The sequence below is a fragment of the Acanthopagrus latus genome, chromosome 1, assembly GCF_904848185.1.
Source record: "Acanthopagrus latus isolate v.2019 chromosome 1, fAcaLat1.1, whole genome shotgun sequence".
Lineage (NCBI taxonomy): Eukaryota > Metazoa > Chordata > Actinopteri > Spariformes > Sparidae > Acanthopagrus > Acanthopagrus latus.
Window position 1 is genome coordinate 15,475,189 of NC_051039.1, and position 28,000 is coordinate 15,503,188.

General features: G+C 43.6%; 2 protein-coding genes across 3 annotated transcripts; one reads left to right on the forward strand and one right to left on the reverse strand.

Moving 5' to 3' along the window:
- Nucleotides 1-36: 36 nt before the first annotated feature.
- Nucleotides 37-17,053, forward strand: polq (polymerase (DNA directed), theta). The gene is made up of 35 exons (XM_037106366.1): nt 37-399; nt 513-606; nt 694-1,103; nt 1,207-1,436; nt 2,328-2,504; nt 2,594-2,724; nt 2,828-2,984; nt 3,071-3,182; nt 3,263-3,464; nt 3,557-3,698; nt 3,795-3,941; nt 4,462-4,674; nt 4,767-4,909; nt 5,070-5,259; nt 5,419-5,561; nt 5,691-5,884; nt 6,035-6,159; nt 6,466-6,709; nt 8,171-9,722; nt 9,805-11,416; nt 11,989-12,129; nt 12,214-12,416; nt 12,784-12,991; nt 13,082-13,275; nt 13,363-13,491; nt 13,574-13,748; nt 13,895-14,015; nt 14,238-14,338; nt 14,424-14,506; nt 14,587-14,688; nt 14,768-14,879; nt 15,125-15,249; nt 15,344-15,479; nt 15,593-15,699; nt 16,127-17,053. Exons 1-35 carry the CDS (start codon nt 329-331, stop codon nt 16,238-16,240), a joined length of 8,340 nt encoding a protein of 2,779 aa, XP_036962261.1. The 5' UTR covers nt 37-328; the 3' UTR covers nt 16,241-17,053.
- Nucleotides 16,830-28,000, reverse strand: uba6 (ubiquitin like modifier activating enzyme 6). Of its 2 annotated transcripts, none has more exons than XM_037106494.1 (32): nt 27,940-28,000; nt 27,363-27,455; nt 27,063-27,157; nt 26,926-26,954; nt 26,301-26,395; nt 26,064-26,175; nt 25,438-25,518; nt 25,083-25,205; nt 24,696-24,819; nt 24,308-24,411; nt 24,140-24,202; nt 23,867-23,943; nt 23,642-23,708; nt 23,372-23,515; nt 23,093-23,239; nt 22,920-23,000; nt 22,735-22,812; nt 22,399-22,580; nt 22,130-22,235; nt 21,937-22,026; nt 21,740-21,820; nt 21,505-21,633; nt 21,327-21,378; nt 21,168-21,231; nt 21,008-21,077; nt 20,853-20,924; nt 20,637-20,760; nt 20,216-20,409; nt 19,625-19,752; nt 19,301-19,388; nt 19,087-19,181; nt 16,830-18,761 (listed from the first exon to the last, which is right to left on the reverse strand). In XM_037106494.1, exons 2-32 carry the CDS (start codon nt 27,401-27,403, stop codon nt 18,620-18,622), a joined length of 3,078 nt encoding a protein of 1,025 aa, XP_036962389.1. In that variant the 5' UTR covers nt 27,404-27,455; nt 27,940-28,000; the 3' UTR covers nt 16,830-18,619. The 2 variants fall into 2 exon arrangements, with proteins under 2 accessions (XP_036962389.1, XP_036962473.1); XM_037106578.1 differs by lacking the exon at nt 27,940-28,000 and adding an exon at nt 27,683-27,702.

The window sequence follows — 28,000 nt, forward strand, 5'->3', positions numbered from 1 at the left end:
TTTCTTCTCTTTTAGGAGTGCATAGGAACCTTTTCGCTTTCGAGAATTTGTTCCAACGGACTGTTTTTGTGGAGCACCGCGGCGGCGCTCCGGCGGACTTTTTGATTTCAGTTGTGTTCGTTGTTGCTCAACGGACAGAAAATGTTTACACTCAGCCACGAAAACATTTAAATCAACGGCGACGCTTGTTTTCGCTCCTCCGCTTCCTCAGCTTTGACACACGTTGTTAAATATTGTTCATGAACTCGTGTCAACAGTCAAACTGATGTCATGTTAATCAACGTCCACCTACTCACGAGTTTGTCAGAAACTGTGCGGCTTCTTCAGTATGAGCGGCTCGGGTCCTCCCCCGAAAAAGAAGAGCTACATGGGGCAGCACCAGATCAAGAAGAAGAGAGGGTAAGTTTAAGTGACAGTTTCACTTTCTTCGTCTGATTTATGAGAATTTTTGCGGATTCTAGAGACATCTGCAGATCTTCTGGAGCATTTCTATTACGTGTTTCTGGGCGCAGCCTCCAAGCTCCTGATGAGCCACCAGAAGGAGACACCAGCTGTCTGTCGGACAGAACGAACAGATTAGAGAAGATCAACAAAGACAGCCCCATGGTGAGTCAAAATGTTTCTTTGTCCTCTCTGACTCTCTTTCATATCTACATAGATCACACATGACAGTGTGTTTAATCTCCATCTCAGGGTGGAGGAGCAGTGTTTCCACTGGGTGAATCCACATTAGCTCTCGATGAAGAGATGCTGCAGGTGTTGGACGCTGTCGATGTTATAAAGCCTGCAGCAGATGATGCTTTACCTCCAGCAGTAGACAGATGTGCACAGGAGGAGCCGGCTTCGTCATCATCATCATCATCAGCTGCCTTTGCCAGGCCTGTTGCACTGGCTGCAGACAGTAAAAGGGAGAGTGACAGAGCGCTTTGTAAGAGACCGGGATGGAGAGCTGACTGCAAAGACCTTGCTCAGAGGCTCCTCTTCAGCGAGGACCTGGAGGAAGTGGAGCATGCTCCGAGGGTTGCAGAAAGCATTGAAGCATCACAAGCTTCTGCCTCCATCGGTGAGCTTAAACAAGATAAGCCTGTAGGCAGCTCCACCAAGTGAGTCTCAACTTACACACAACTGCACACTTTTTCCTTTGCTCCAATTATCAGCTTTGTACTTTTCTGTTAATGGTTGTTCTTCTCTTGCTTTTCGTGTTAGGCCGAAAGCTACATCCAGAGGAAAGAGCAGAGACAAAAGTGGGACAGACATGAAGCCTGACCCACCACTGGATGTATCCAGGGACTACATCATGTTCAGCCCCACCCGCCTCGCAGCGGCCATGAAGAAGGCCAAACTCCAGCAGTCATTGCAGAATCAGTCCGCCTCTGTGCTCACGGTCCCCAGCGGCTTAGACATCAGCACTCTCAATGACACTTTACCTCAGCCAGGTGAAGTCATTTGTGATATTCTGCTCCATTCTACTGACTCACGCCTTGTCATGGCTGGATTATCCTGCTGGGGTGCCCCAGGGTCAAAATGACCTGCTGGGCCTCATTTAACTCCCCCTTTCCTCCCACTCTCTAAATTTTGCACAGTTTTTCTTCACTGAAACAGTAATTTTCGGATGTAGAAATACTGTTTAGTGATGTGGGGTTTTTTTGCAACATGTAATCATAAAACTAAAATTATGAAGATTTTAAAATGAAATTTTATTCAAGGAGCCTGTACAGGACAAAGGTTCAAGGTCAGGTGATAAAGAAAGACTCACCTGGAGGCTCTTATCATGTCAGCTCATACTGGGCTTTATGGTGCTTTCGTGTGCTGTCGGGATTATCGGAAAAAACATTTTTGTTGGTTTTTTGTTTGATTGATAAAAATGGGAAACAACTTATTTTTGGCATCCATGCTGCTCCCATATTCCGATGCACATGAACACATCCAATTTGAACCTTTGCTGTGGTTAGGGCTGCAACTAATTGTTATTTTCATTATCGATTAATCAGTGGACTGTTTTCTTGATTCATTTAGTTGTTTGGTCCATAAAATGTCAGAAAATGGTGAAAAGTGTTTATCAGTGTTTCCTGAAGCCTAAAATGACATCCTCAAATTAATTGTTTTGTTCACAGCCCAAACATGTTTAGTTTACCGTAACGTAATGAGTAAAGAAACCAGAAAATATTCAAATTTGAGAAGCTAGAATCAGAAAATTAAGACTTAATCAATTACCAAACTAATTGGCAGTTATTTGTTTAATCACTGCAGCTCTACTTGTGACTCCTGTCACCCGTTTGATTTAATGTCATGTGTAAAGTCAGGACTCTATTTGTGCTCTACTGCAGGCATTGCTTTGCATGCTCCCGCTGGTCAAGCTGAAAAGCTGCTGTTATCCAGCTGGGGCTTACCAAAACCTGTCCTGGAGCGCTACCATAAACACAGAGTGACTCACATGTTTGAGTGGCAGGCTCAGTGCCTCACTGTTGGACAGGTGCTGCAGGGAGGTAACCTGGTATACTCTGGTAAGAAGCTGCACGTCTCTCTCAAGCATGTGTGTCAAAGAGAGGGTCACCGCTCGGTAGTTTTCAGCTCTGTACTCCATCTTTTTCAGCCCCCACCAGTGCTGGAAAAACTCTGGTGTCGGAGCTGCTGATGCTGAAGCGTGTGTTGGAGACTAAAAGAAAAGCTCTCTTTATTCTGCCGTTTGTCTCTGTGGCCAAAGAGAAGATGCACTACCTTCAGGTGAAGGGAACAGAGGAATACATCCACGTTGTTATAGATATTGTGTTGTGTCTGTGGGTGGGCCATTGTGTATATATATCACCATTTCCCTCTTACTTTGTAGAGCGTATTCGAAGAGGCAGGCGTTCGTGTGGAGGGATACATGGGCAGCACCTCGGCTGCTGGAGGCTTCAAATCGCTGGATGTGGCTGTTTGTACCATAGAAAAAGCCAATTCTCTCATTAACAGACTCATTGAAGAAGACAGCATGGCTCTACTAGGTAAAACAACATTGATAATTTGTGCTTTATTGAACATTAAACAGAACATGAGTTCATAATGAGTGTTTTTTTTTTTTAATGACCAGGTATGGTGGTGGTGGATGAGTTACATATGGTTGGAGATTCTGGGAGAGGATACCTGCTAGAGCTGCTCTTAACCAAAGTCCGCTACATTGCACAGAAGCAAAACACCACTGGGTTCGTCTTGTGTTACTCTGTCTACATTTGTCTTGCTGAATGGCTGCTGCATGTTTTAATTTATTCAACTTTGTGTGCAGGTCTCTCTCTGAGGGTGTACAGATCATAGGTATGAGCGCTACCTTGCCTAACCTCTCCCTCCTGGCTAGCTGGTTAGGCGCAGAGCTCTACCAGACAGACTACAGACCTGTGCCCCTGCACGAGCACCTCAAGGTGGGCTGCAACATCTACGACAAGAGCCTCTCTGTGGTCCGGCAGTTCACTCCTGCACTCTATGTTAAGGTAAATTCAGATATAATCCAACGTGCGTGTTAATCGTGAAGGATAGAGACTCTTTGATAGTATAATCGTGTGAATTTTCACTCTCAATAAAGGGTGATGATGACCACATAGTGAGCTTGTGCTATGAGACGGTGAGAGACGGCTGCTCGGTGTTGCTGTTCTGCCCCTCGAAGAACTGGTGCGAAAAACTAGCAGACAGCATCGCCAGAGAGTTCTACAACCTCAGACACGCCGGTACTTTGAATTTATATGTGATCTCAAAATCACCGTTTTGCACACCCAGTATTTGATAGTTAAGTCCACCTGTTGCTCATCCCTCCGTCCTTTCAGATCGTCATGGCGAAGCAGAGCCTCAGCCAGTGAGTCTGGATCAGGAGGGACTAGTGGAGGTTGTAGCCCAGTTGAGACGGACTCCTGCCGGGTTAGACCCCATCCTCCAGCGGACTGTGCCATGGGGGGTGGCCTTCCACCATGCTGGTGAACACACTCACACTTCTCATCCACAACAACAAAAACTGGTCTGGCTATAAATGAGATAAAGTTTGTCTTGTTTGAAAATTTAGATAGAGCTTATGACTCTGAAAAGTGAAACTTGAATTCTTTCTAATATCGAGCAGCAGGCGACTCCACTGGTTTCAGAAAGAACTCCGATTGTATGTGAGCATATGAGAAAATGACCCTACTTCACACTTGATTTATTACCTTATTAAACCGTTTTCAAATAAGTTTATGGTCTCAATTGCCAGTTTTAAGTATTTTTCAATAAAGCATGATGTAAAATAGACAATAAAACATGGTATGCTTTAGTGCATTGTAACTGACAAGTAGCTACAATGGTACTTAGTGCAATCCAATCAGGATATTCTCCTCGGCTCCATCCTCTGGTTAAAATGGTCACGCCTCGAAAAAATAAGATGCCGATGTCTGAATGCCAGTTGAGGCTTCAAAACAGCCGTCCACAAACCAAGGTGGGTTTACAATGGGTTTGTCTCTTAAGGTCTGACGTTTGATGAGCGAGATGTGCTGGAAGGGGCCTTTCGTCAGAGCATGGTCCGAGTCCTGGCTGCTACCTCCACGCTGTCTTCAGGGGTTAATCTGCCGGCTCGCAGGGTCATCATTCGAACCCCCACCTTCAATGGACACTTGCTGGACGCGCTCACATACAAACAGATGGCTGGACGAGCTGGGAGAAAAGGGGTTGACACGACAGGTATGGAGGAAGAAAGGGGACAGAGGATTAAAAAAAAAAAAAAAAACACAGCTCACTCTTGGTTCCACGCGATTTTGTTTGATTGCTTTCAGGTGAAAGTGTGCTGGTGTGTAAGGAGGCCGAGCGTCAGAAAGGTATAAGTCTCCTTAAGGGGTCTCTTCAGCCAATCAGCAGCTGCCTGGTGAGACGGGAGGGAGAGGGCGTCACCACCAGCATGCTGCGAGCCATCCTAGAGGTACAGCTGACATCTACATGAATTTGAATTACAGCCATAAATGCTCATAATTAAGTACTAGAAAATAGTTGTATGGAGGCCATTGATGCATCAGATTAGTTCACCCCAGTGTTAATCTCTGTCCCATGAACTCTGTAATTGCTCATGTCTGTACTCGCAGATCATTGTTGGAGGTGTAGCCAGCACGCCGCAGGATGTGAGGTTGTATGCATCGTGCTCACTGCTAGCTGCCAGCATGAAATGTGAAAGCAAGAAAGAATCAAATGAAGAGACCAACAAAGGAGCTATTGAGGCCTGTGTTGAATGGCTGATGGACAATGAATTCATCAGCATCCAGAAGGAGGGACAAGGTACAGCCTCTTGTGATGTCCTCTCTCATGTTCAGTGAGAAAAGTAGACTCTTGGTAACAGATTGAACCACTGGCATGGAATGAAGAAGTCTATACACCAAAGTATCAGCTTTACTTCCTCACTGCTACGTATCCTCTGATCTGTGTTTGCATATCCAGAGGAGCAATACTGTCCGACTCAACTTGGTGCTGCCACCCTTTCCTCCTCCCTCTCCCCTCCCGAGGCTCTGGGAGTATTTGCAGATCTCCAGCGGGCCATGAAGGGCTTTGTCCTGGAGAATGACTTGCACATTCTGTATCTGGTACACTCACACATATCCCGTATTATTACTTGCTCAATAAGTTCTCTGTCAACCTTATTCACTCCCTATCACCCCAAAACCCTACACAGCAGCATAGTATTTAAAGTTCCATGTCCAAATTCTTCACAGATCACCCCGTTGTACGCAGAGTGGACTACGATAGACTGGTATCAGTTCTTCTGTCAGTGGGAACAGCTCTCGTCGTCGATGAAGAGAGTAGCGGAGCTGGTGGGCGTCCAGGAGGGTTTTCTCGCGCGATCTGTCAGCTGCAAAGTTGTCGCCAAGACAGAGAAGCAGCGTCGACAGATGGCTATTCATAAACGGTATTAAAACAAACTGAAACAAACTGCTAATGGATGAATCCCCTATTAGTCATACAACAATTTGCATTGCGTTGAAAAGTTTGAGACATTTTTTGATCAAATGAGAGATTTTGCCATTTTCATTCTCTCCTTTTTTTTTTCTGTTTACAGGTTTTTCACCACCCTTGTGCTACAAGATCTGGTGAATGAGGTGCCTTTGGGAACAGTGGCGTCCAAATACAACTGCAGTCGTGGGCAGTTACAGTCTCTCCAGCAGTCTGCTTCTACATATGCAGGTACGTGACTGTAGAATAGCGAGACATGTCTTTACATTAAAAGGGCAGTAACAAGTCCAGTAACTTGATGCAGGGGGCAGGAGCACTTTAGACTGCGATACGGCACAGACTTCATTCCATTAGCGGATGTTTTTCGGCACCTACGTGCTTCCTGCCAAGCCACGTCTTTCTAAAGTGTTCATGCTTCTTGCTTCAAGTTACTGTAAGAAGATTTATGAGAACCTAGTGTAATTTAGTACACATTTAAATTAAAATCATACGCTAAGTTGTGCAGCTGTGAGAAACACTCCTTCCTCCTTCCTTCAGGTATGGTCACAGTGTTCTGCAAGCGTCTGGGCTGGCACAACATGGAGCTGCTGTTGTCCCAGTACCAAACCAGGCTGAGCTTTGGAGTCCAGAGGGAGCTGGTCGACCTCGTCAGGGTCTCCCTCCTGAACGCAACACGAGCCAGAACACTGTATGCGCAAGGTCTCTGTACTGTTGCTGAACTAGCCAGGGCTACTGTAGCTGATGTGGAGAAAGCCTTGAGGAACGCTGTCCCATTTAAGAGGTACCTGTGTTTGTTTGTTTGTTTGCTTGTTTGTGTGAGTTCCATTAGGATATTAATGAATTATTATATATACACAGGCTATTTCAAATGAAGGGGAAGCAGCTGGGATGAGTATATGAAACAGCACTTACAGTAGCTTGTTTCCACTCTTAGCCTTCATACATTAACAAGGTTGTTTTCCATGATGGAGTAAAGAAGTCATAACTTATGTATGTAATTTTTTTAAATTAGTCAATTTAAAGGAAAGGTACATAAGCTGCCATTATTTTTCTATCTTTTGCTTTTAATGGGGACCTTTTAATGCTTTTATTTATTTTTTTCTTTCTTTTTCTTCAGTTTTGTATGTCTGCACCAACAGAAGCTCCTCTCTCCTACAGAAAACACTGCCCCTGAAATGCATTTAATTCCATGACTTTGTGACATCACACTATGTCGGGGAGTCACACATTTGCTTTTTTAATGAATGCCCAGTGGCTTCTTATGCACTTGTTGCATTTGCTCTTGTTGTTGTTGTTAGCGGTGCTGGCTCAGACCTGCGTGAGCTGACCAACATGAGCAGACTGGGTATTAGGAAGAAGAGGCCTTAAAGAGAATAGAGCTACAAGTAAATCTATTCTAGTAGGAGCCCAAAATAGAATTATGTATGTATTTATGTATATATAAAACACAGCCCAAAAACTCTAAACCTCAGGGTTTGAAGATTCAACAGTAAATTGATATAGGAAATATTCAGTGTGTTATGGCCTCTCTCATTCTGTGCATAATTGATTCAACTAGATTTGATCAATTACAGTAGTTAAAAAATGTAGGCGCTTGAAATGTAGTGAGGTAGATTCTTAAATGTAAAGAAACTAGATTAACAGCACTCTCTCATGTAAACCTCACATTCAAGCAAAGAAAAGTTGGATAAACAACAACAGCAACATATAGAGCTACAATGCAACATGAATCACCTTTGATTGATCCCAGCTTTTTGAGTTGTTGCAGATGTCAGTCCAATCTGAAACTGACGCATCCTGATGCACTGATGTCTACGCCACCTCTATTGGAGGAGTGTTGTTATGAGCACACCTCACTGCATGGCTGTTGGAAAATCGGCTTTAAGTAACACCTGCACATTAAATCCAGACCGCAGATTTATTTAGATGGACAATGTTTTGATCCCGGTCAGACCTCCTCAGTTCACCAATAGGCTATTAGGCTCCATAATAACGTGTGGTTAACCATCCAACCCGCAAAGAGAATAAACCATCATGGAGGTACACAGAGAAAATTCACTCAGCACATCCCATCCATGGGATGTGAGTACAGAAACAATTTTGGGTACATTCCTGTAAACCCCTCTTCAACCATAAGCTTGGATCTAGTGTGCGCAACTGTAGCATCAGCACTCCACACTATAATCTCCCTGAAACATGAACCCAGATGTTAAGCCGATGTTGTACTGTCTGTCTTCCTCAGCTCTAAGCGCGCAGTGGATGAGAGTGAGGGGGAGGCGGCGGAGAGACGGAGCCTCCGATGCGTCTGGGTCACCGGTGGTCGGGCCCTGACGGAACAGGAAGCCGCTGTTGAGATTGTGTCTGAGGCACGACTGCTCCTTCAGGAAGACCTGGCTCAGTTAGGGATCCAGTGGGACCCGACTACTCTTCCTCCCGAGGCTCCTGCTGCGAACAGCGCCGATGACAATCACAGCAGCGACTTGGACACCTCATTGGAATCACATCTCAGCTCTCAGAAAGCGCAGGTGGACAGGATTAAAGATCACCAAGAAAAAGACAGGGTCAAGAGAGGTGAGAGTGGTGATATCGTCAGACGTGGAAAGGAGAATAAGGAACATGAGAAAGCAAGAGGAGAAGACAACAAGAGAAAGCAAGGGAAGTGCAAGCCTAAGGAAAAGATAGGGGATAGAAAAACAGAAGAGAGCAGAGGGGAAGACAGGACAGAAATCAGACAAACAGTCAATGAAGTGCTAGAGGAAAGAAGCAAGGAAACAAAAAAAGCTGGTACAAATAAGAAAATGGCAAAAGATACAGAAGTTCTAAGTGAAAAAAGAGAAGCACAAAAGCACATAAGCTCAAAGCAAGAAGAGGAGACGAGTAAAGGGATCGGCTCCATCAGACCAGAGAGTCATCAAGGGAATTGCTCTGTTCCTGAACGGAGCCTGACACAGGAATTGGCTGAGATTGTATCCAGCCCTCTACCTCCTCCGATGCCACGTCCTCTGCCTCCTTCTTCCCCAGTGCCTCCCCCTCGGTTTAGAGCTCCGACATCCAGAGTAGAGGAACAGCACGGTGTCTCTACACGGACATCGAAAGCAGATGTTACCCCAGGGCTTGCAGCTTCACCTGTGCATCCCGGTAGACTGAAACACTCGAGAGCTTTAAGCAAAGTCCTCCATTCGATACAGACTGACAAAGGCCGACAAGATAATGTACAGATTGCACACACACCACATTCAAAACCCAGAGCAGTTCCATCAGACCAAAGTCCAGCTGCTGACCGGGTGCCTTCAACTGTTCAAACTCCTGGCCCTGCACAAGAAAGCCTTCCTGGTGTTCCTGCAGCTACAAATGCACATATGCTGGACTCCCCTGTGTCTGTTTCTCCTACCTCAGTTCCCTTAAACCCTCCTGAGGCCAAGCGAAGACGAATGGACAGTGGAGAGGTCGATAAGTTCTCATCTCCTGAGCTGTACGCTGGAGACGAAGAAGCAGAGAGAGATCCCAAAAAAGGAGAGGAGACTTTTGGTGACAGCTTTGAACTGGACACTCAGACAGAAAGAATCATTGTTCAACAGACATCTGCACACAGTGATGGGAATGACAGAGGTATGAATCAGTTGGCAGAAACAGAAAACATTAGAGAGGAGGAAATACTAAAAGCGGCTGTCGAGCTGGACAATGACGCAAATGAGGGAAGCAGCAGGCCTGAAGGTCCTGACAATGTGTGTCCCAGATTCAATATTTCTCTCACAGATAGTCAGATGGAGCTCATCCTTAACACCAGCCACCAGGTAATTGATCAGAATCAACCATTATTTACTGATCAAAACATCAAAAGTAGTCAAATCCACTAATATGATGTTGTCTTTACAGATTTTTCCTGATCCAGTTGGTTATAATGTAGTGGATGACAAAGACAAAGGTGGCGATGAGAACGAGGCCCTCGGTGCTGACGAGGCTGCCTCTGAGAGTGTGAACAGAAGCAGCAGCTTCCTGTTTGACAGCCTGTGTGACAGCTCTCTGCTGGCTGGTCTGAGCCCGCGCCAGATCCCCGACCAATCAGACGAAGAGGAATCGGTCACCCGGGAGATTGGAGAGAAGCGCCCTCTCCCGTCAACCCAGGAGCGAAGACGCAGCGAGCTTCTCGCCAATCAGGAGGCGGAGTGGCAGGAGGCGATCCAATGGGGAGAGTCCTCTTTCAACCTGTCAGAGTGGGGCGACTCGCTGCTGGTGGGTGAACACTTTCTGGAGAGGCAGAGTAGAGGCAGGGAAGCCAGTCTTCATGAAGCTCTGCAAACCGACACAGATCAGGTTCTGCCTGAGGAGCAGCTGTCCCAGTCCCAAGCTAAATCTGGTGGAACACAGCCACAACCCACCACCACAACTACTACCACGACTCAAAAAGATAATGACGAGGATAAATCCATGATTAACCGAGGCAATAAACATGAAATTAAAGCGAATAATAATGCCCAAAATGACAGTCAGCCAGATGGAATACAGGAAACAAAGAATGAAAAATGTGAAAATAGAAAGCAAGAGGAGAAAAAAATAATTAAAATATCAGATAATGTCTTTTTAAAACACCCACAAGTCCAAGATGTACCTGAAAGCACTTTTTCCTGCAGCCCTGGCTTACAAGAGATCTTTGACCGCTGGCCTAGTATGTCTGACCAGACCTGGCAAAACACCACAACAGGCCACACAACCAATCATACGCATGCTGCAAATACAGCACAAGTTTCAGATCTACCTCAGTCCTCAATACAGACAAGAATAAGGGCAAAGCCAAATGAGCAGGTGGCTGCTGCTGAGAGTGATCCTCCAGAGGAACAACCGTCAAGACACAACAGTGAGGATGTAGCGGAGAGACCAGGCTCTGCTGGTGATCTCATTCCCCCAACTCAAGAGACGCCACCTGTCACTCCCAGAGTGAAACTGACCACCTCATCTGTCCACTCGCCTCTTACTGTTCAGCCACTAAGCCAGTCGACTCCTTCAACCCTTCTGAGACAGAAACCAGCAGTCACAAACTGTTCTAACTCTCGCCCAGGACGCAGTGATCATCTATCAAAAACTGACAGTAAACAGCCTAATTCTTCATCTGATCACAGCCACAAACAGCATCAGGGGCCGATCCCAGAGACTCATCCTGTCTCTCAGTCAAGTTCAAAAACAAAGCCCCAGTATCTCAGGCCTCCCCAAGACCCTGCCTCTCCATCCTCCCCCCGGCAGGAGCCTCCCTCTGATGTAGAATCACCCGTGACTGATGAAGGCTTCACTCTGCAGCTGTCTCAGGACGCATCACTCTGTTCCAGCAACTCTGGGAGCTTCTCCATCATAGATGTTGCGAGTGACAGGTGCCTCTTCAACACTTTCATTAATGAGTGGAAAACAAAGGAGCGTTACTCTCTGGCTTTAGCCTGTGAGAAGAGGGAGCCCAGACACATGGCTGAGGAGGAAATAGGAGGGAAACATAAGAGAGGTATGGACTGAAGTGACTTTAACTTGCAGTTAAATGAAATGTGATATGTTGCCAAGCGCCAGCAGAAAGGCTGATCAAATCGTTCAAGTACATTTGGCCGTAACTCAAGAATTCATACAATAATTACCAAAAAATGTCTTAATACATTTGATATCCAAAAGGTCAGAGGTCAAATGCACTGTGGGTCAGAATATTCAGCAAAAAATGTCCTTGCCATTATTGAGCACCACAGCTCAAGAACAGCGACTTGACTGGTGCATTGAGTCATGTGATAAACTGAAGGACCAAGTGTTCCTTTATCGGATTATTTTTTAATTATAAATTCTCCGACTTCTTTTGATAAATGAACTACTGAAAACCCCCCCTGGGTTAGCTGTAAAGTGCTTTGCCACAGGGACTATAATACTGCAGAATGAATTTAACTTTGATATGTTAAGTAACTCTTGCTGCTTATACTTATGTACTTGTACAGAATTTTACTTAAGTGAGGTTTTGATTGCAGAACTTAAGCACCGCATAAATACACTGTGTTTCATGCAGTCTCCTCACCCCTTCATGTTTTTTCTGTGCAGCGTCAGCACTTCATCAAAAGCTCCAGAGGGTCAACGGTTTTCCAGTAAGAGACAGTGATGGACTGGTTTTAATTGGACTGTCTGTCTGCTGGGGAGCCAGAGATGCATACTACGTGTCTCTGCAGCAGGAGCAGGGCGAAGGTAACAACACACACATTTATGCATGTGTGCACAGGCCCACTCTAAGAGTGTTTCCTCAGTTCAGTCTGTCTGTCAACCCCTCAGGTTTGAGCGCCAGTCTGGCCCCTCCTCCACTGGATGAGGATTTGCCAGTGAGTGAGAGGCTGACGCAGGTGAAGACCTGTCTGAGCAGGCCATCAGCGGGTCATAGAAGAGGTGTGGTCGTCATGTATGACATCATCCAGGTGTACAAGAGGCTAGTCCTGGGCTGTGGCGTCAGCTTGGAGGGAAACTGTGAGGATCCAAAGGTGAGGTAGATATAGATAGATATTCATACACACACTGTGCTACATACAGACACTCACATCCTGGTAGCAATGACCAAGCTGTTACATGGGATTTCATTTAAAGCCTCTTAATGACATTTGAGAGTATTGGAAGCAATACTGTTTTGGAGGACGGCAATGCATGCACAAAATTTTAGCCAGAGTCTGCAAAATGTACCCAGTCAGAATAATTTGAATGGCTCAATAAACACAATAGGAGCTTTTAAAAGCGAACATTTATTTGAGCATTTGTGAATATTTGTTGTTTTGCTCACAAACATTTAAAAAAAATGTCAGGAACTAAATTCAAACCGCAGCAGTGTGACTCTGTTTTGAATGTCTGCCACAGGTTGCGTGCTGGCTGCTGGACCCCGGCAGCGAGGAGAGGACTCTGCCCAACATGGTGACCGTCTATTGCCCTGACGAATTACCTCTGCTGGACGGGCTTGGAAACGTGCACGCGCACTGTCCTCGCGTCAGGGCAGCAACCAAGAGTGTGCTTATACTCGCTGTCATGAACCATCTCACAGGCCTGCTGGAGAAAGACGGCATGCTCGGTATTAAAAAAAAAAAAAAGTTATATATTCCCAGTGTTGTAACATTAATGCCTTTACTGTGATTGTGATGCTCTCGTATGCATGTGTCAGACATGTTCAGGAGCACTGAGATGCCTTCCCAGGTGTGTTTGGCTCTGTTGGAGCTCAATGGAGTGGGCTTCAGTGTGGAAGAATGCGAACGACAAAAACACGTGATGCAAGCCAAACTCACAGCGCTGGAATCTCAGGCCTACGACCTCGCAGGACATGGCTTCTCCCTCACCAGCGTCGACGACATAGCGCAGGTCCGACACAACCGCTGTCTTTCAACCATGTGCCAATTAACTCCAAAGCACTGTAAAACATACAACTTCCTACATGCTGTGCTGTAGGTGCTGTTTTTAGAGCTCCACCTGCCTCCAAATGGCGATGTCGGTGGATCGAAAAGTAAGAAGACTCTCGGCTACACTAGGAGAGGCGGTGGCAGAGTGCGACTTGGAAAGCAGTTCAGCACCACCAAGGTGAACCTACTTTGCCTCACATTCAATTCTTGCCACTGCCTTGACTCCCTGTGCTTAAACTCACTTGTAATGATGTCGGCAGGATGTGCTGGAGAAGCTCCGCCCCCTGCACCCGCTGCCAGGTGTGATTCTGGAGTGGAGGAGGATTACTAACGCATTGACTAAAGTGGTGTTCCCCCTGCAGAGAGAGAAGAAATACCACACTGCACTGAGCATGGACAGAATATACCCCATCGCTCAGACACACACAGCCACAGGTAAAACACACACACACACACACGCACGTGACATGCTGTCTTATAGACGCACCTTGATGTCATTTGCAAATTCCTGCAATTGCGCACTACAGTTTTATTTGAAGTTGATAGAAAGCATGCAGTGACCCAGCTTCTTCTGTTGTCAGGCAGAGTGAGCTTCACTGAGCCCAACATACAGAACGTCCCCAAAGACTTTGAGATTCAGATGCCCACGGTGGTGGGTGAGAGTCCACCTTCACAGGACAGCCTGATGACCACCAAGCCGGGGTAGGTCAATAGGTCATTGCTCCAATCCATTACGAGTCGGAAGACGATATTTCTCGAGTCGTTGTTCCCGACTACAAACTTGTGACAGCATGTTTCACAACACAAACACTTGATTAAGGTATTTGTTCACTGCTGTGATGTCACGGGTGTTGAACTCAGTGCGAAATATTATGTGGGGGAGGGAATGAGCGTTTGAGTTTGTCCTCTTTTGTTTTGTTACAGAAAGGGGAGGCGTTCTGTGGTGCCTTCAGTGGCGGCAGGCAGTGCAGAAGGAGGCCAGGGCTTCTCTGTCAGCATGAGACACGCCTTTGTACCTTTTTCAGGTAACTATGATGATACATATCTGTTCTCACCTCTTCGGCCTGTAACTTCACTCTCCCATCAGCTGTGATCTGCTCTGTACTGTAGGTGGGATGATACTGGCTGCGGATTACTCTCAGCTCGAGCTGAGAGTGTTGGCTCACCTCTCCAAGGATCAGCGCCTTTTGCAGGTCAGTGGCTTAGACGCAAGAAAACATCATACAGTGGCAATAAAAAGATGTCGAAATGATGAAACTGCGTGTAACGCCAGGTGCTGAACGGAGGAGCGGACGTGTTCCGCTGCATCGCTGCCGAGTGGAAAAGTGTCGACTCAGAGTCCGTGAACGACGGCCTCAGACAACAGGCAAAACAGGTACAACCGGGCAGGAAAGGGAGGACGACATGGACACGCATGCATTCACACATGTATTACATGTATTTGGTCTTTGCAGATTTGCTATGGCATCATCTATGGGATGGGAGCCAAGTCTTTGGGGGAGCAAATGGGGGTGGAGGAGAATGACGCCGCCTGCTATATAGAGAGTTTCAAGGCCAGATACAAAGGTACACACTGCTGTCTGATTCTTCTTTTCATTTCGCCCACTCATTGTTTTCCGGACCTAAATAATGTTATGAACGTTTGTGGTACATACAGATGTACTTGTTCATATTGTAATTGTGCATTTTGTTGTTGCTGACATCTTTACCAAAGTTGTGAATCTTGCCGCTGACCAATAACCCCATTATTCCATTTAACTTCTACATTCCCACACAGGAACATTACATCCATGTCCTGTCCTGTGTTTCAGGGATTAATGCTTTCCTCAGAGAAACTGTGAAGAACTGTATAAAGAACGGTTATGTTCAGACACTGATGGGCCGCAGGAGATACCTACCTGGGATCACTAACAGCAACACGCACGTCAAAGCACATGTAAGCATGCACGTCCATCAGAAACTAGCCAGAATGGACGTACAAGCTGGTCACTACGAAATTAATATGATATTTTCATTTATTCCTCATTCAGGCAGAGCGTCAGGCGGTGAACACAACCGTGCAGGGTTCGGCGGCGGACATTGTTAAACTTGCTACTGTGAACATCCAGAAAAGACTACGAAAAACGTATCCTGCAGCTCCTCTCTCTCACCAGCACACACACTCAGGTGACTCAGTCTGGTTTTCGCATATATGTATAAACATGCAAAAAACAATGTAACCGCTGCGTCATTTCGAATGAACCATGTCTGATGATGTCAAACGGCGTCCCTTTATACAGCCGGCAATCAACGCAGGGCTGGGACGCCTCGACTCAGAGGAGCCTACTTTGTCCTTCAGCTGCACGATGAGCTCATTTATGAAACAACAGAAGAAGACCTCATACAGGTATCGAAATTATTTGGATCATCACTTATTAGCTGTATATTGTGTTGTGTATGTTTAGTAAACATGATGCTCAGTAGATCTGCAAAGTTTTCATTTAAATCCAAATGTTATCTTAGTGAATAGTGCTAAATCCAATGTCACAGCAGGTTAGTTATAGTTGTATTTATTGTTAAGTCTCATCTTAAGCTAAAAAGACAGCCATGATACAATAACTTGAATTTGAGATATTCGGTAAAAGGACAATGACCTTGTTCGCAGTTAGTGATTAGCCTGTGATAGAAGAAGATAGTCATTTTCAGATAGATCTTTAAGATAATGAAGCGTGTTTAGGTCATGTATTTTGGGAGTACAGTAACAGCATAACACGTTCTGGAAAAGACCACACATACCTGATTCCTTGTCTCTGTACCGACCGCTTTTCTTTCAGGTGGCTCAGATAGTCAAGAGGGAGATGGAGTCAGCAGTAAAACTGTATGTGAAGCTTAAGGCCAAAGTCAAGGTGGGACCCAGCTGGGGCAACTTGCAGGACCTCGATATATAATGTGACTGTTTGGATGAAATGAAACACCATGAACCTATTCAGTAAAATATATTTACATACTGTCATTTGTACTTAAGATCAATATATTTTTTAATCACGACATGAAATGTAAGATAACTCAGAGCTCTAAATGAACTGTTGAATGTATTTATTCTATTTTCTGGTGTACAGTGTCAGAAATTTGTCATGAGATTTTATGCAAGATGATATTCTGTTACATATTAACTTGAAAAGTTTGTTTTTCTCTATTTAGAAAGAAAATTAATTTCATTGTCAATTACTGGTGGATTTTTTTTCAATTAACAATTAACGCTATTTAACCTAAAAAAATAACAAAATTGAAAAAATGTCCAACCACAACTTCAAAATCCTGAAGGTTATGAGTGCAAATGTCTTATGTCTTTTATGTCACAAAAACCCCAAAACCTGAAGATTCTCAGTTTACAATGATGACATACGAAAAGCAGCAAATCCTCTCATGCAAGAAGGAACTGGACAATGTTTCATATTTTTTCCGCAATGTTTTCTTTAAAAAATGACAAACACGCTGTGATGCACTTAAATAAAGAGAGACATGAAGCAGCTTCAGTCTAGAGGACATCCTGAAATCTCACATTTTATTGGACCATTGGTTGATTGGTTGTCTGTCACAAGAGCATACATAATTATCATTGTCAGTCATTAACACTGTTTTGTTTTACACTTATGACATTCACTGCACTAAAAGTGTTGTCAATATGATAGACATTTTCTGTGCCAAGTGAAACTAACCACCGCTGGTTATGGGGAGAAAAATAAATGTCATCCAGGGAGCATTTTGTGTGACTTAATTGTTTGTGAAGACACAGGATAACCTGCTTGTGCACTGTATGTGAACTGTCAGGTGGATCTCAATACTTAGCTTGATTTTTAAATGATTCCATTCAAAACTGCATTGACATTTTTGCCAATATAAGCCAAAGCAGACTACTTCAAAGAACATTTTCACAACTCCACCTTTGAGTGAACAGAAAGGCAATTTAAACCCCAGGATAAAACCCCTTTAAGATGACTTTTGTTAACAATTACCCAGTGCACCATGACTCAACAGAGCTCAACAACACAGGCTCAGTTTGACACAGAAAAATTAGAAACAAGTAAATAAATACATGTCAGGGTTTATGACACACATCCATAAACAAATACAACAAATACATCATGAAGCAAATACTTCTTTTTTTTAAAAAAAGAAAGTTTTAAAATATCAGGAGTGTGACCCCAGATGTTGGAACAGATGTTTTAAGAAAAAAAAAGGCTTTTTCTGTGCATGAACTCATGCCATTGCGTTATCTAATGTGGAACATACGTTTTACTAATGTTGATGCTGTCATAACCCAAGTATTTAACAAGATGGGTACAACTAGCAGCTAATGAGTTGGTGGTTTTACCCACAGTGATGAGAGCAACACACATCTACTGCATCATTCGATGCACGTCAGTTGGCTAAGGAATAATGATAAGATCTGCTGCCTTTGTGATGGGTTGACGCTCGTCAGTAGGCCAGTGATATATCCCAAAGAGTTGGCGTGCATCAACCTGAGACGAAGCCGGTGTGTGTTGCCCTTTAATGTTTAGGTAATACACATTCCCTGTGATATAAACGTGTTTTTAATGAGGCTGTCAAAGTCACCATAAAAGAACAATCATCTGGAGACACAATGATAATCAGTATCTTTGGTGGTTTTCGCCATCGTCCACTGACCTTTTGCACCTCTACATTATTTAGCAAATATTGGCATGACCTGTTCCTACAAGGGGAGATGACCAACAACTGGCAAATTCTGTGGTTGGCAATACTTTCAAAGCCAATGACAGGACTCTGAGGAAGAAGACACTGTAATGCCTACTAACAAAAAAAACCCAAAACATGGCCCTACAACCACCACCGCCATTAGGGCCGAGCTGACATAAAACACAAATGAGACTGTGTTGGGACTATGCAGGTTTCTGTAAAACATAGTTTTTAGTCAGACTCACTGCACAAACAGAAAAGAAGGTTATTAATCAATTAAGGCATCGTCACAGGCGGAGCTGTGCATTTCACCAGAGTAGAAAACAGAACAGAGAAAATATATGTACACAGGTACAGTTAAGTGCTACTCCAGCAACCTCGTGTTCCACTGGCTAGATCTGGGGCAAAGAAAACCAAGACTGGCCTTTTCTTGCTCCATGAAGTACGGGGGGGTCGGGCTTGAGCTGGGGCCAGGAGCTTTGCCCTTATCAGATAACATCCTGAGGGAATAGCTCTTGGCCCTGGCCCAGGTTATTTGGGTCCAACAATTTACATGATAGAAGTGAAATAAGGACACAAGAGGTTTGAGGACAACATCTTGGAAGGTGTCAGGGCGTTTCTCCGTTGCGGCTGAAGTAGTACCTGACCGGAGGACCGGGGAGGTCATCGTCTCCGTCTGCCTCTGGAGCGAATGACACGGTGAGGTCGACGTAGCGGCGGTTCACTGATGGTTTGATCAGCTTGTGCATTCTGCAGAGTCAGAGACAAGGTGTTCAGTTTGGACCAAGGGTGGATCACTTAAATGTGAGTTATGGAGGGGAATAATTTCAAATTTGTTCAGAACAGCACAGCAAGCAAAGATCTGAGATGCTTCATCAAATAGAGTATTTACTCATTTTAATAATCTAGATGACAGAAACCATCCACGTAGCGTCTTTGAGTAAGAGACTGACTCCTGAAGAAGTTCTACTTTCTAACGCTTATCTCCGTTTTGGAAAAGAGTACACAGAAGTGCACAGAACTCCTAATGGGTCAATGCGTATCACAAACAATTGGAGAATCAGGAAACACGTACGTTAGTTTCAGTCTCTTTGAGTGTCCAGGCATCACAGGCACGTAGAGCATCTTCACACCATGGACGACCATAGTGGGTTCAATTCCATACTTTTCCTGAAATAAAACAACCAATCATCATTAAAAAGAAAAAAAAACTGAAGATAAACTACAAAGAAGCAGTTGAAAAACCTAATTCAAAATGCAGGAAAAATACGCCTGTGAATGGTTCTCACCCTGACTGCATTCATGAAGTCAGAGAGAGTGAAGTCCTCATGGCCAAAGATGGTCCAACAGTCCCAGATGGTAAAGTAGATGTCGTCCCTAGAAAATGTATGAGAGTTGTCATTCATTGAAATGATCATGAAATATGACTAAAATTGCTGTTTGGTGCCATATTATAGCTGAAAATTTCATTGTACTGTCGTAAATGTACAGCGGTAAGTGTACTAGACGCGATACTTTCAGTGCATTGAGTCAAAACAGCAATGCTATCGGGCCATGAAACACTTGAAGGTGTTTGATCGATTATGTTGGAGGCAGTTTGATTGAGCTCCTACCTGATTAGTGTCCTTTTGACTGCAGCAGGCTCAGTCAACACCACTACAGGGATGGCCAAGTTGAAGAAGCAGTTTTTGAAAGATTCAAACTCGTAGCCTCCAACCACCTTGATCATCTCGAGGGCCACCTGAGTACATCCAAAAAATAACACAAAGTTATTGTTACATTATATATTAGTATGAAATGTATATTCATATTGAAAATGACACGAACATTGATCCATCTGGATTGTACAAGATGCAGCTTGCTGCCATGTAGAGCACCAGCAACCTTCTGACCACAGCTCTGAGCAATTAAACTGTTAAAGACCTCAATGATATGACCACAACGGCTTAATGTGTTCTGATACAAAGTACACTAATGAATCACCCTATGCTCAAAAAAGGTATCTGTTATGGCCAATTAGTGATCAACACAGAGATTCACTAACAAAGCATGAGTCAGGTTCCTTGAAGGCTTTGACCCTTGGGGCCCGGTCGGTCTTAGTGTATAAACTGAAGTCAAATTTACATTGCCTAGTATCTGTATGTGTTTCAAAACAACAACATGTTAAACCATCAATATATGGCAACATTTCGAATATTTCTCACCAATCCAGCCACAGCAGCTGTTGCTGTGGCGATAGCGGGGATGATCTTGCCAGCGATGCGTTTGGTCTTGAGTCTGTCAGCGGGCTCGATGGAGTACATCCTGGCCCTGAGAGCAGATGCCGATGTGACAAAGTCCATGTGGCCGTTGCTGTCGTCGTCCTTCTCAAACTGCAGTGGACTCATCTGTAACCTGTCTACATGTGAAACACATTATCACCAGTTATTAAAACTAGTTACTATTTTGTTTGTAATATGATCTTGCCCTTTTAGAGGGATGGAGAAAGATAGTGCATGTTCCCTAACTGTTCTCACTGTTTTAGTGGATTTAACTCAGTACCACTCCAGGTTTCCCAGTTAAAATTTAGCAGTAATCTTGTCCAGTTACAAATCTGTTGTGATTTTCCAGAGTTTAACTGTTTACCTGCTGTGACACTGTCAGTAGCAATGGCCTCTTCCAGCTGTGAGATGGCCTCCCTCTCCTCTTCACTGCTTATCGGCATCTTTACCAGGTCAGGCTTCTTAGCCGTCTCATCTGTCTCTATACTCTGGAAGGGACAGATCCACAAAAATCAGTAAGATAAAATGATGTTTTCACACTCTGATAGGAATCAAAGACCATACTGATGGAGAAGCTTACTTTCTCTGAGGGCCTGTACTCAGGAATCTTGACGCCTGCGAGAACCCTGGTCACCGCCTCTTCAGAGAGGTCCTGAGAAAGAAGGAAAGTTTGAGTTGGGCAGTGAGTAATTGTATGTGTTTTAGATTTTGTATATGTGAGTGTACATGACCCACCTGTTCTGAGTAAGGGATGTTATAAATCCCTGCAAAAAGCCGAGCAGTGCTGACAATGAAAGTGAAGTGCCTGATGGAGAAAGAGGAGTGTGTTTCAAGCTTAGATATGAAACAGACAATACGAGAAAAGGCTTAAACTGTAACCGAAGAACACACTCACATAGAGTCTTTCAAGTCAAAATCAAATGGTGCTGGAGGCCTTTTAGGGGACTGCCAAAACAAACCTAAGGAAGGAAAAGAGAATGAATTAGATTTTTTACTTTTAATTACAGTTTTCACAGCAGTTGTGCATTTTAAGGTGTATGTGATAAAAACTTACTTCCATCTTTTAACCTTGTATCCAGAGGGAAAGAGTGCAAGAGTTGTAGAGCCTGCATAAAAACATCAGCAACATGTAAATCAGTATCACACCGCATGTCATATTGTGGAGCTTGCGTCAACACACATTTCAAACAGTCTATTTAATGAAGATATATTTTCAGGGGGAGACTCATTACCTTTCTCTTGAAATACTTTTCAAATTTCACACGGGCAAGAGCAATACACTGTTCCCACTGGCTAGGCCGTCTGCTCAGCAGCTTAATGACCTGAAATGACCCGTCCAGACTTTCCCCCGCCTGCATCCTCTATAAACACACACACACACACACACACACACAAATATTTTATTAAATATTACATCGCTGGCACAAAGGATACTTAAAATTAGTCAAAACAACATTTATGCCTTACCTGTAGCACCACTTCAGCCGAGTTATGGGTCTGCCAGAATGAGTTGTACATGGAGGGCTTGTGGACAAACGCGTTCTCAAACTAGATAAGACCAAAGAAAAAGTTTTTATAACTTTTAAGGTCAAGATTTGAATAGCACACAAACACATACCATCAAACAAGAACAAAATCCCCGCTTGGATTTCACATCGACTCACTTTGTCTCTGGCCCATTGAATGGTGTGCTCAATGACAGAAGGGAAAGACTTGAGAGTGCAGAATGGGATCTCCTCTTCAGGGGGGTCCCTCTGTGAGCCAAAGGAATGGATATATTTAGGAGAGCTGAAAAGAGTGAGGTCTGTGGGAACGACTAATGCAGGGAATAAAGAACACACTCTCACACATACTCACATGGCTATTGTAAGACTCTGTCAATTTTGGCACAATGATTTCTGTGTGCCCTTTAGTTCCCATGGTGCCAGAGTCTAGGAGAGCTCTCTGATTTGAAACACAGCGGCTGAAAAAAATAAAACATCAGCTGCTGGCCAAATAAGTAAATGTTTCATGACATACATTTCCTCTCTATATGCAATATCTCTCTAGGTTTATGATGAGGGAAACAAATTCAAATTAATTCTTTCAGAAAGTATCGATTGTCCCACTTTACTATTTGCACCAACCTGTCTACATATCTCCGAGCCTCCACGTTGTCCAGCGCAGTGACCACAAAGTTCAGGCGGGTGTAGAAGGAATCACTGTAGATGCTCTCAGTCGCAGGACACACCTTGTTGAGGTGAGCATCCACCTGCAGGTCGGGGTTGATATCACAAGTGGCATCTGCTGCTGTCGTACTCTTAGGTTTCTGAGACAAAAACATGACCAGAAAATGTTTACAGTTGAAGTAAGATGATACTGATTTAAATTGCTTACACCTATTTATGGGTTATGTTGAGAAATGGTAAGTGAAAAGGATGAGGGAAAATAAATAAAGGATTATGAGGTGGACTTCTCTTCACCTGTATATGATGTGGTCTGAAGAGAAACTGCCGATTGAGGTTGGACTTTTCGATAAGGTCTGGGTCTGTGATGCACACCTGAGAATTGACAGATGAAGGGGGCAAGGTTTTACCAGATATGTACCAGAAATTCAATTATTGAAAAGTCATAAAGAAATACAGCCAAACATAGAAGAGGAAACCACCTCTCCTGAGCTCTTGGCCAACCCCACTCCAAGCAGAGCGAAGTTTTTCAGCATCTCACAGCCTATGGCACCACAGCCCACCTGGAAAAGAAGACATCGTAGGGTTCATTTGGACATAAACCTTAAATTACAAAAATATATATAACATCTTCTTTGTACACTGCAATCCTTACCATGAAGACCCTGAGCTTGTGGAGCTGTTGACACATTGATTCACCGATGCAAGCTCGTAGCCCATCATAACGATCGCCTCTTGGGAAAAACTCCTCAACAGGAACAGACTGAAGTGGACTGACTACCTCAATGGCATCAAGATAAAACTAAACAGGACAGAAACAGAGAAAAAAACAAACAATTAAGGGACATTTCTTTAAAACAAAAAAAAGAAGAAAAAAACACTGTTAAAATTAACAGTTTCCATTGATGTGTTGCTGTCAGATTCAGTAACGTACCCATTGCTGCAGTGGTGCAAACTTCCCTGTAATGGCCTTAAGAACTTCCTGGCTGGCTAGACCTCCTACAGCTGCTGCTAATGGAGGAAGAGTTCCCCTTGCTGTTCTCGACAGACAGCGCACCAACTCAGCATTCACAGAAGTCTGAAAGGAAAGGAGAGAGGAAGGAAAATGAGATGTTAAGATATCTGTGCACTTGCAATCATTTTTTCACAGAGGAGCACCTTTGCAGGTTCAAGAGAATAAAAACAAAAAAAGAAAAGCACTCACTTTGTTCCTGAGAGTTGCATTCACTTCTTCGGTTAGCTTCAGTAAAACCTCAGCATCCTGTAAACACCTGATGGCATCAAAGTGAAACTGCTCACAAATGAACATGTCACATTTCAACAACTTCACACACTGAGAACCGCAGCCAGTACAAGTGATATCCTCAGGTACAGTTGAGTGACAGAGAATACAGAAGTAGACTGAAAAGCAGAAAAATATTTTGTTTACCCGATGTTGGGGAGTCTACCGTGCTGCTCCTGGAAGGTGTCCAGAGCCAACATGGCTGCATGGATCTGTAGAGGGGCCTGATGGGTAGAAATTGCATAGTTAAACGCAGTCAGAAATGACAAGGAATTTGTTAAATACACAGACTGTTTGTTTCCCCTCACTTATAAATATAATATAAAGGCAGTGTTTTTATCCATGGAGGGTCTCTGAATGTATGATCACTCCATTATGTCTGAACTTGCTTCACTTGCTTTGTGACGTCAAAAATCTCACCTCTGGTTTACTGAAGTCTGGAGTCAGGAGTTTAGGATCACACAGCTGCTGCTCTATAGTCTCCTGAAATACATTAATGGATAAATGAGGTAACAAACATATGGTGGGTGAGGGGTTTTTATGTTAGACTGTGATATTTTTGCTTGATATGACAACCAGTTAACTTACAAATCTGTATGTTTTAGGGGTCTTCACCAGAACAAAGAAACCTCCATGTGCATATGGTTGAAACTGAGATGTGTCTCCTACTGCAAAACTGTGAGGGGAGAGGACTAATGCCACATACACACGCACAAATATATACAGGCAGACAGAAATGACATAGATTAGATTAATGCACAATTACAGTAAACATTTAATCAAATCTGCTCTTAGAATAGTTAAAAAAATATGACTGAAATAACAGACGCAGTATGGTATAAACAGAGTTTTTGTTGTTAATCTGTCACTGGATAAGCATGCTGGTGTCACACATTTACAGTGATAATCATATTATCAAAACTCTTTAAAAACATAAAAGTATGTAAAGTTATTGGCTCCAATGTAGACATAATACCTGAGACTGGTCGCACGCTGCTGTTGAGTTCCACCATGCCATTAACCTCTCTGAAGACAACACTCTGGCCCGTCTGTAGGCCATGAGGTTGGTTGTCCATGCAAGTTACCACCCCAGGATTGTCCTGCAGGGTCAAAAGGAGTTTAAACTGTTTTGTGTAGCAGACAGCATTTTGTAAATATTTAGTATATCATAATCGCTCCACTGCAAAAGCTGAATTATGGAATTGCATTCTCATATAATGCAAGAATGTGACAAATCCTGCTTACTCTTTCAGTACACAGAAATGCGGCTCATTATAATTTTATCAATGTCACTGTCTGATAAAGAGAAATAAAATGTCAAAAATTAAACACATAATAAGTAAAACAAGAGTGCACAGACTACCTGAGTGATAGTTTGGATGAAAATCTCCTTGGGCTCCTCTCCTGTAGGATCCGACACCTCAAACTCATCTCCAAAATCACAAAACACCCGCACACAGATGCCATATGCGTCACAGCCAATGAACTAGAAAAGGACATACAATGAAACAGGACGAAGGTTTAGTTAATATCTGACTGTTTGTAAGTTCCCTATATCTATCTATCTATCTATCTATCTATCTATCTATCTATCTATCTATCTATCTATCTATCTATCTATCTATCTATCTATCTATCTATCTATCTATCTATCTATCTAAAGAAATGGTTTAGCTAATGCTGTTTAGTTCTAACCACTACAGGGGCTGTAGACTTACTCTGATGGGGGGTTGTTGTGAGTGGCAGAACTCATTCACTCTTTTCTGTAGACTCAATCTGGCTTCAGTCAGAATGACACACTGGAGGAGAGAGCAGAGCAGACAGTCAGAGTAGAAAAATACTTATGGTTTAACATCATTTAAAAACAGTTTGATTAAGACATCTGATCTTTACGTTTTTTGACGTAATAGTTTTGACCACCAAGAGAAAATCAATGTGTGTGCAGTGTGCATTTTATTCTGTATATATATATGTATTAGTTTTTTAAACCCTTCAAAAAATACCACCTATTTGTAAAGAGAACTTTCTACAACATAAAACCATGAAATTGGTAGTAATGCTGAAGGAGTGGTTTGAGAAGTTTATTCAAACATTTTTGCACCATAAGATGTCATCTCTATTGAACCTGAGCTGATCAAACTTTACCCTCTATCTTCCATAAAAAGAGCCAATTACAAACAGTGCAGCCACCATAAAGCCTACAATTGTGGGGTGATTTTCATCCTTACATACACCAAACATTTCTAGTCACCGGTGGGACTGCAGGAGAAGTGAGCTGCCAATTCAAAATCCCCCATGCCCCACAGGTTGATCAAAATCCAGATTCTGAGGAGCAAAACCTTACCTGATACTTTCTAAGAAAGCTGAGATCAGTGTTGTCGTCCAGAGCGGCGTAAGACATGTCAACATGGACATAAGGGTTCAACTCTGTCACCCGAGGGCACACTGCCTCCACCCTGTGGTAGAAAAGAGAAAGAGGGTAGATAAGAATATGTGAAATCAGACAAATAAACTGAGATACAGTGTGAGTGCATGACATCTGTCAGGGGATTTTTAGAGTCAGTGAGGTCAGACGTTTTACCTCCTTCTCTGGCTCAACACGTCCTCTTTGCGGATAAAGAAGTTGGAGCCCAGATCCCAGGTCTCACACTGCTTTGTGTCATGAAGGGTGACTGCCTGTTTTCACATACAAATATACATTTTTTTTCAATTCAGTTCAAAACTTTATTGCAGACTCACTCAGACATTATGTACATTAGTGTCTTACAAAGACAGCTGTACCAATGTCACAATTGGAAGCATGTAGTGCTTAACCTTATGTTTGACAGAACCAGGATGGTTTATTTTTAGACTGGTTAAGGTGGGTAATAAATGATTACATATTATTTGTTATCCTGTCCTGCAGCAATGAACATTTCACTTGCATTATTCCATCCAGGTCTCTAGAGTAATAATCTCAAGGTGTCATTAAGCTACCTGGTGTCTGTATGCTTGCTTTTCTGAAGTTTATCCACAACTGTGCAGTATACAGTGGTGTACATTGACATCTTCACTCCATCTGTACACACAAGTCTGCTTGTGAATACATCTTGTGGCACTGCCTATAAACTTCAAATAAAATACCTAAGGCTACAGTAAAACACAAGACACTCCACACTGAAACTTGACACGCCATGACAATGATGAGATTTAGTGAGAGTACACACCTTCACACCAGCCAGGACAATATTCTTTGCTGTGAAACAAGAAGTCAAGTTGGTTAGTGTTGGCAATGCAGACCATGTCAATACAAACACTGACAACATTACAGTGCTGTTGTGCCATAATGAGATATTTAGCCCACCTATCTCAATTCCCACTCCTCCCATTCCACTGAGAAAGACTGAGGACTGAGCCATCTGGTGCATAGCGCTGTCTCCCAGCACATATCGCTGGCGGCTGGACAGACGGAAAGGAATGAAGAGGAAGTGTGAGGCTCCAGATCAGGAGGGAAAAGTGAGGAGCGATAACTGCATTGATTTGTAGTATAAAGCACAGTCATTTCCTTTCTGTATACTGTGTGACCTTATCTTCAGCTACTAGTGCTTTAGTACAAACAACTAGCACAGATTGTGATGTATATAGCCAGGAAGGTTTGACTTGCCTGTAAAGAGAGTCGTCAATCTCCATCGAGTCTGCAGCCATGCTGGGAGGGGAAAGAGGGGGGATTCAACTGTCCGAGATATAGCGACTATACCTACACAACATACAAAAGCACAAACAGTGATCACCAAAGTTACTGAACGTTGTGGTTTTCAGTTATGATCTAAAACCAACGCCCTGATGTCAATTAGCTAACGTATGTGGCTAACTTGAAGTTAACGCCAGCTAACCGTAGCTGCCAGCAACAGTGAGGACCTGGCAGCAGTCAGTCACAAGCTAAGGTAAAGTGAGTGTCTGTCAATGTTAAAGCTGCTACAATACCGCTTGGTTCGATTGTGAACCTGCTGAGGACAGCTACAGCGTTAGCAGCTATAGCTAGCTAGCACCGAGTGCCTCTGCTGCCTGGTGCCGGTGGTGAGGACACTTGTCATAAACTCGTTGAAAGTGACGACACATACGCTAGGTAATAAACAACTCCCCAGGACAGGGCGCTGTTTTAGGTTTTCAAATTCTGGCAATACACGTGAAAAGAATCGTTGTAAATGTTGTTAAAATTAGACAAACGTTCACGTAGCTACCTGTCAGTATGCGCGACGAGCTGTGGCGAATGAATGGCTGTGACTGGTTAAAAACTTGGAG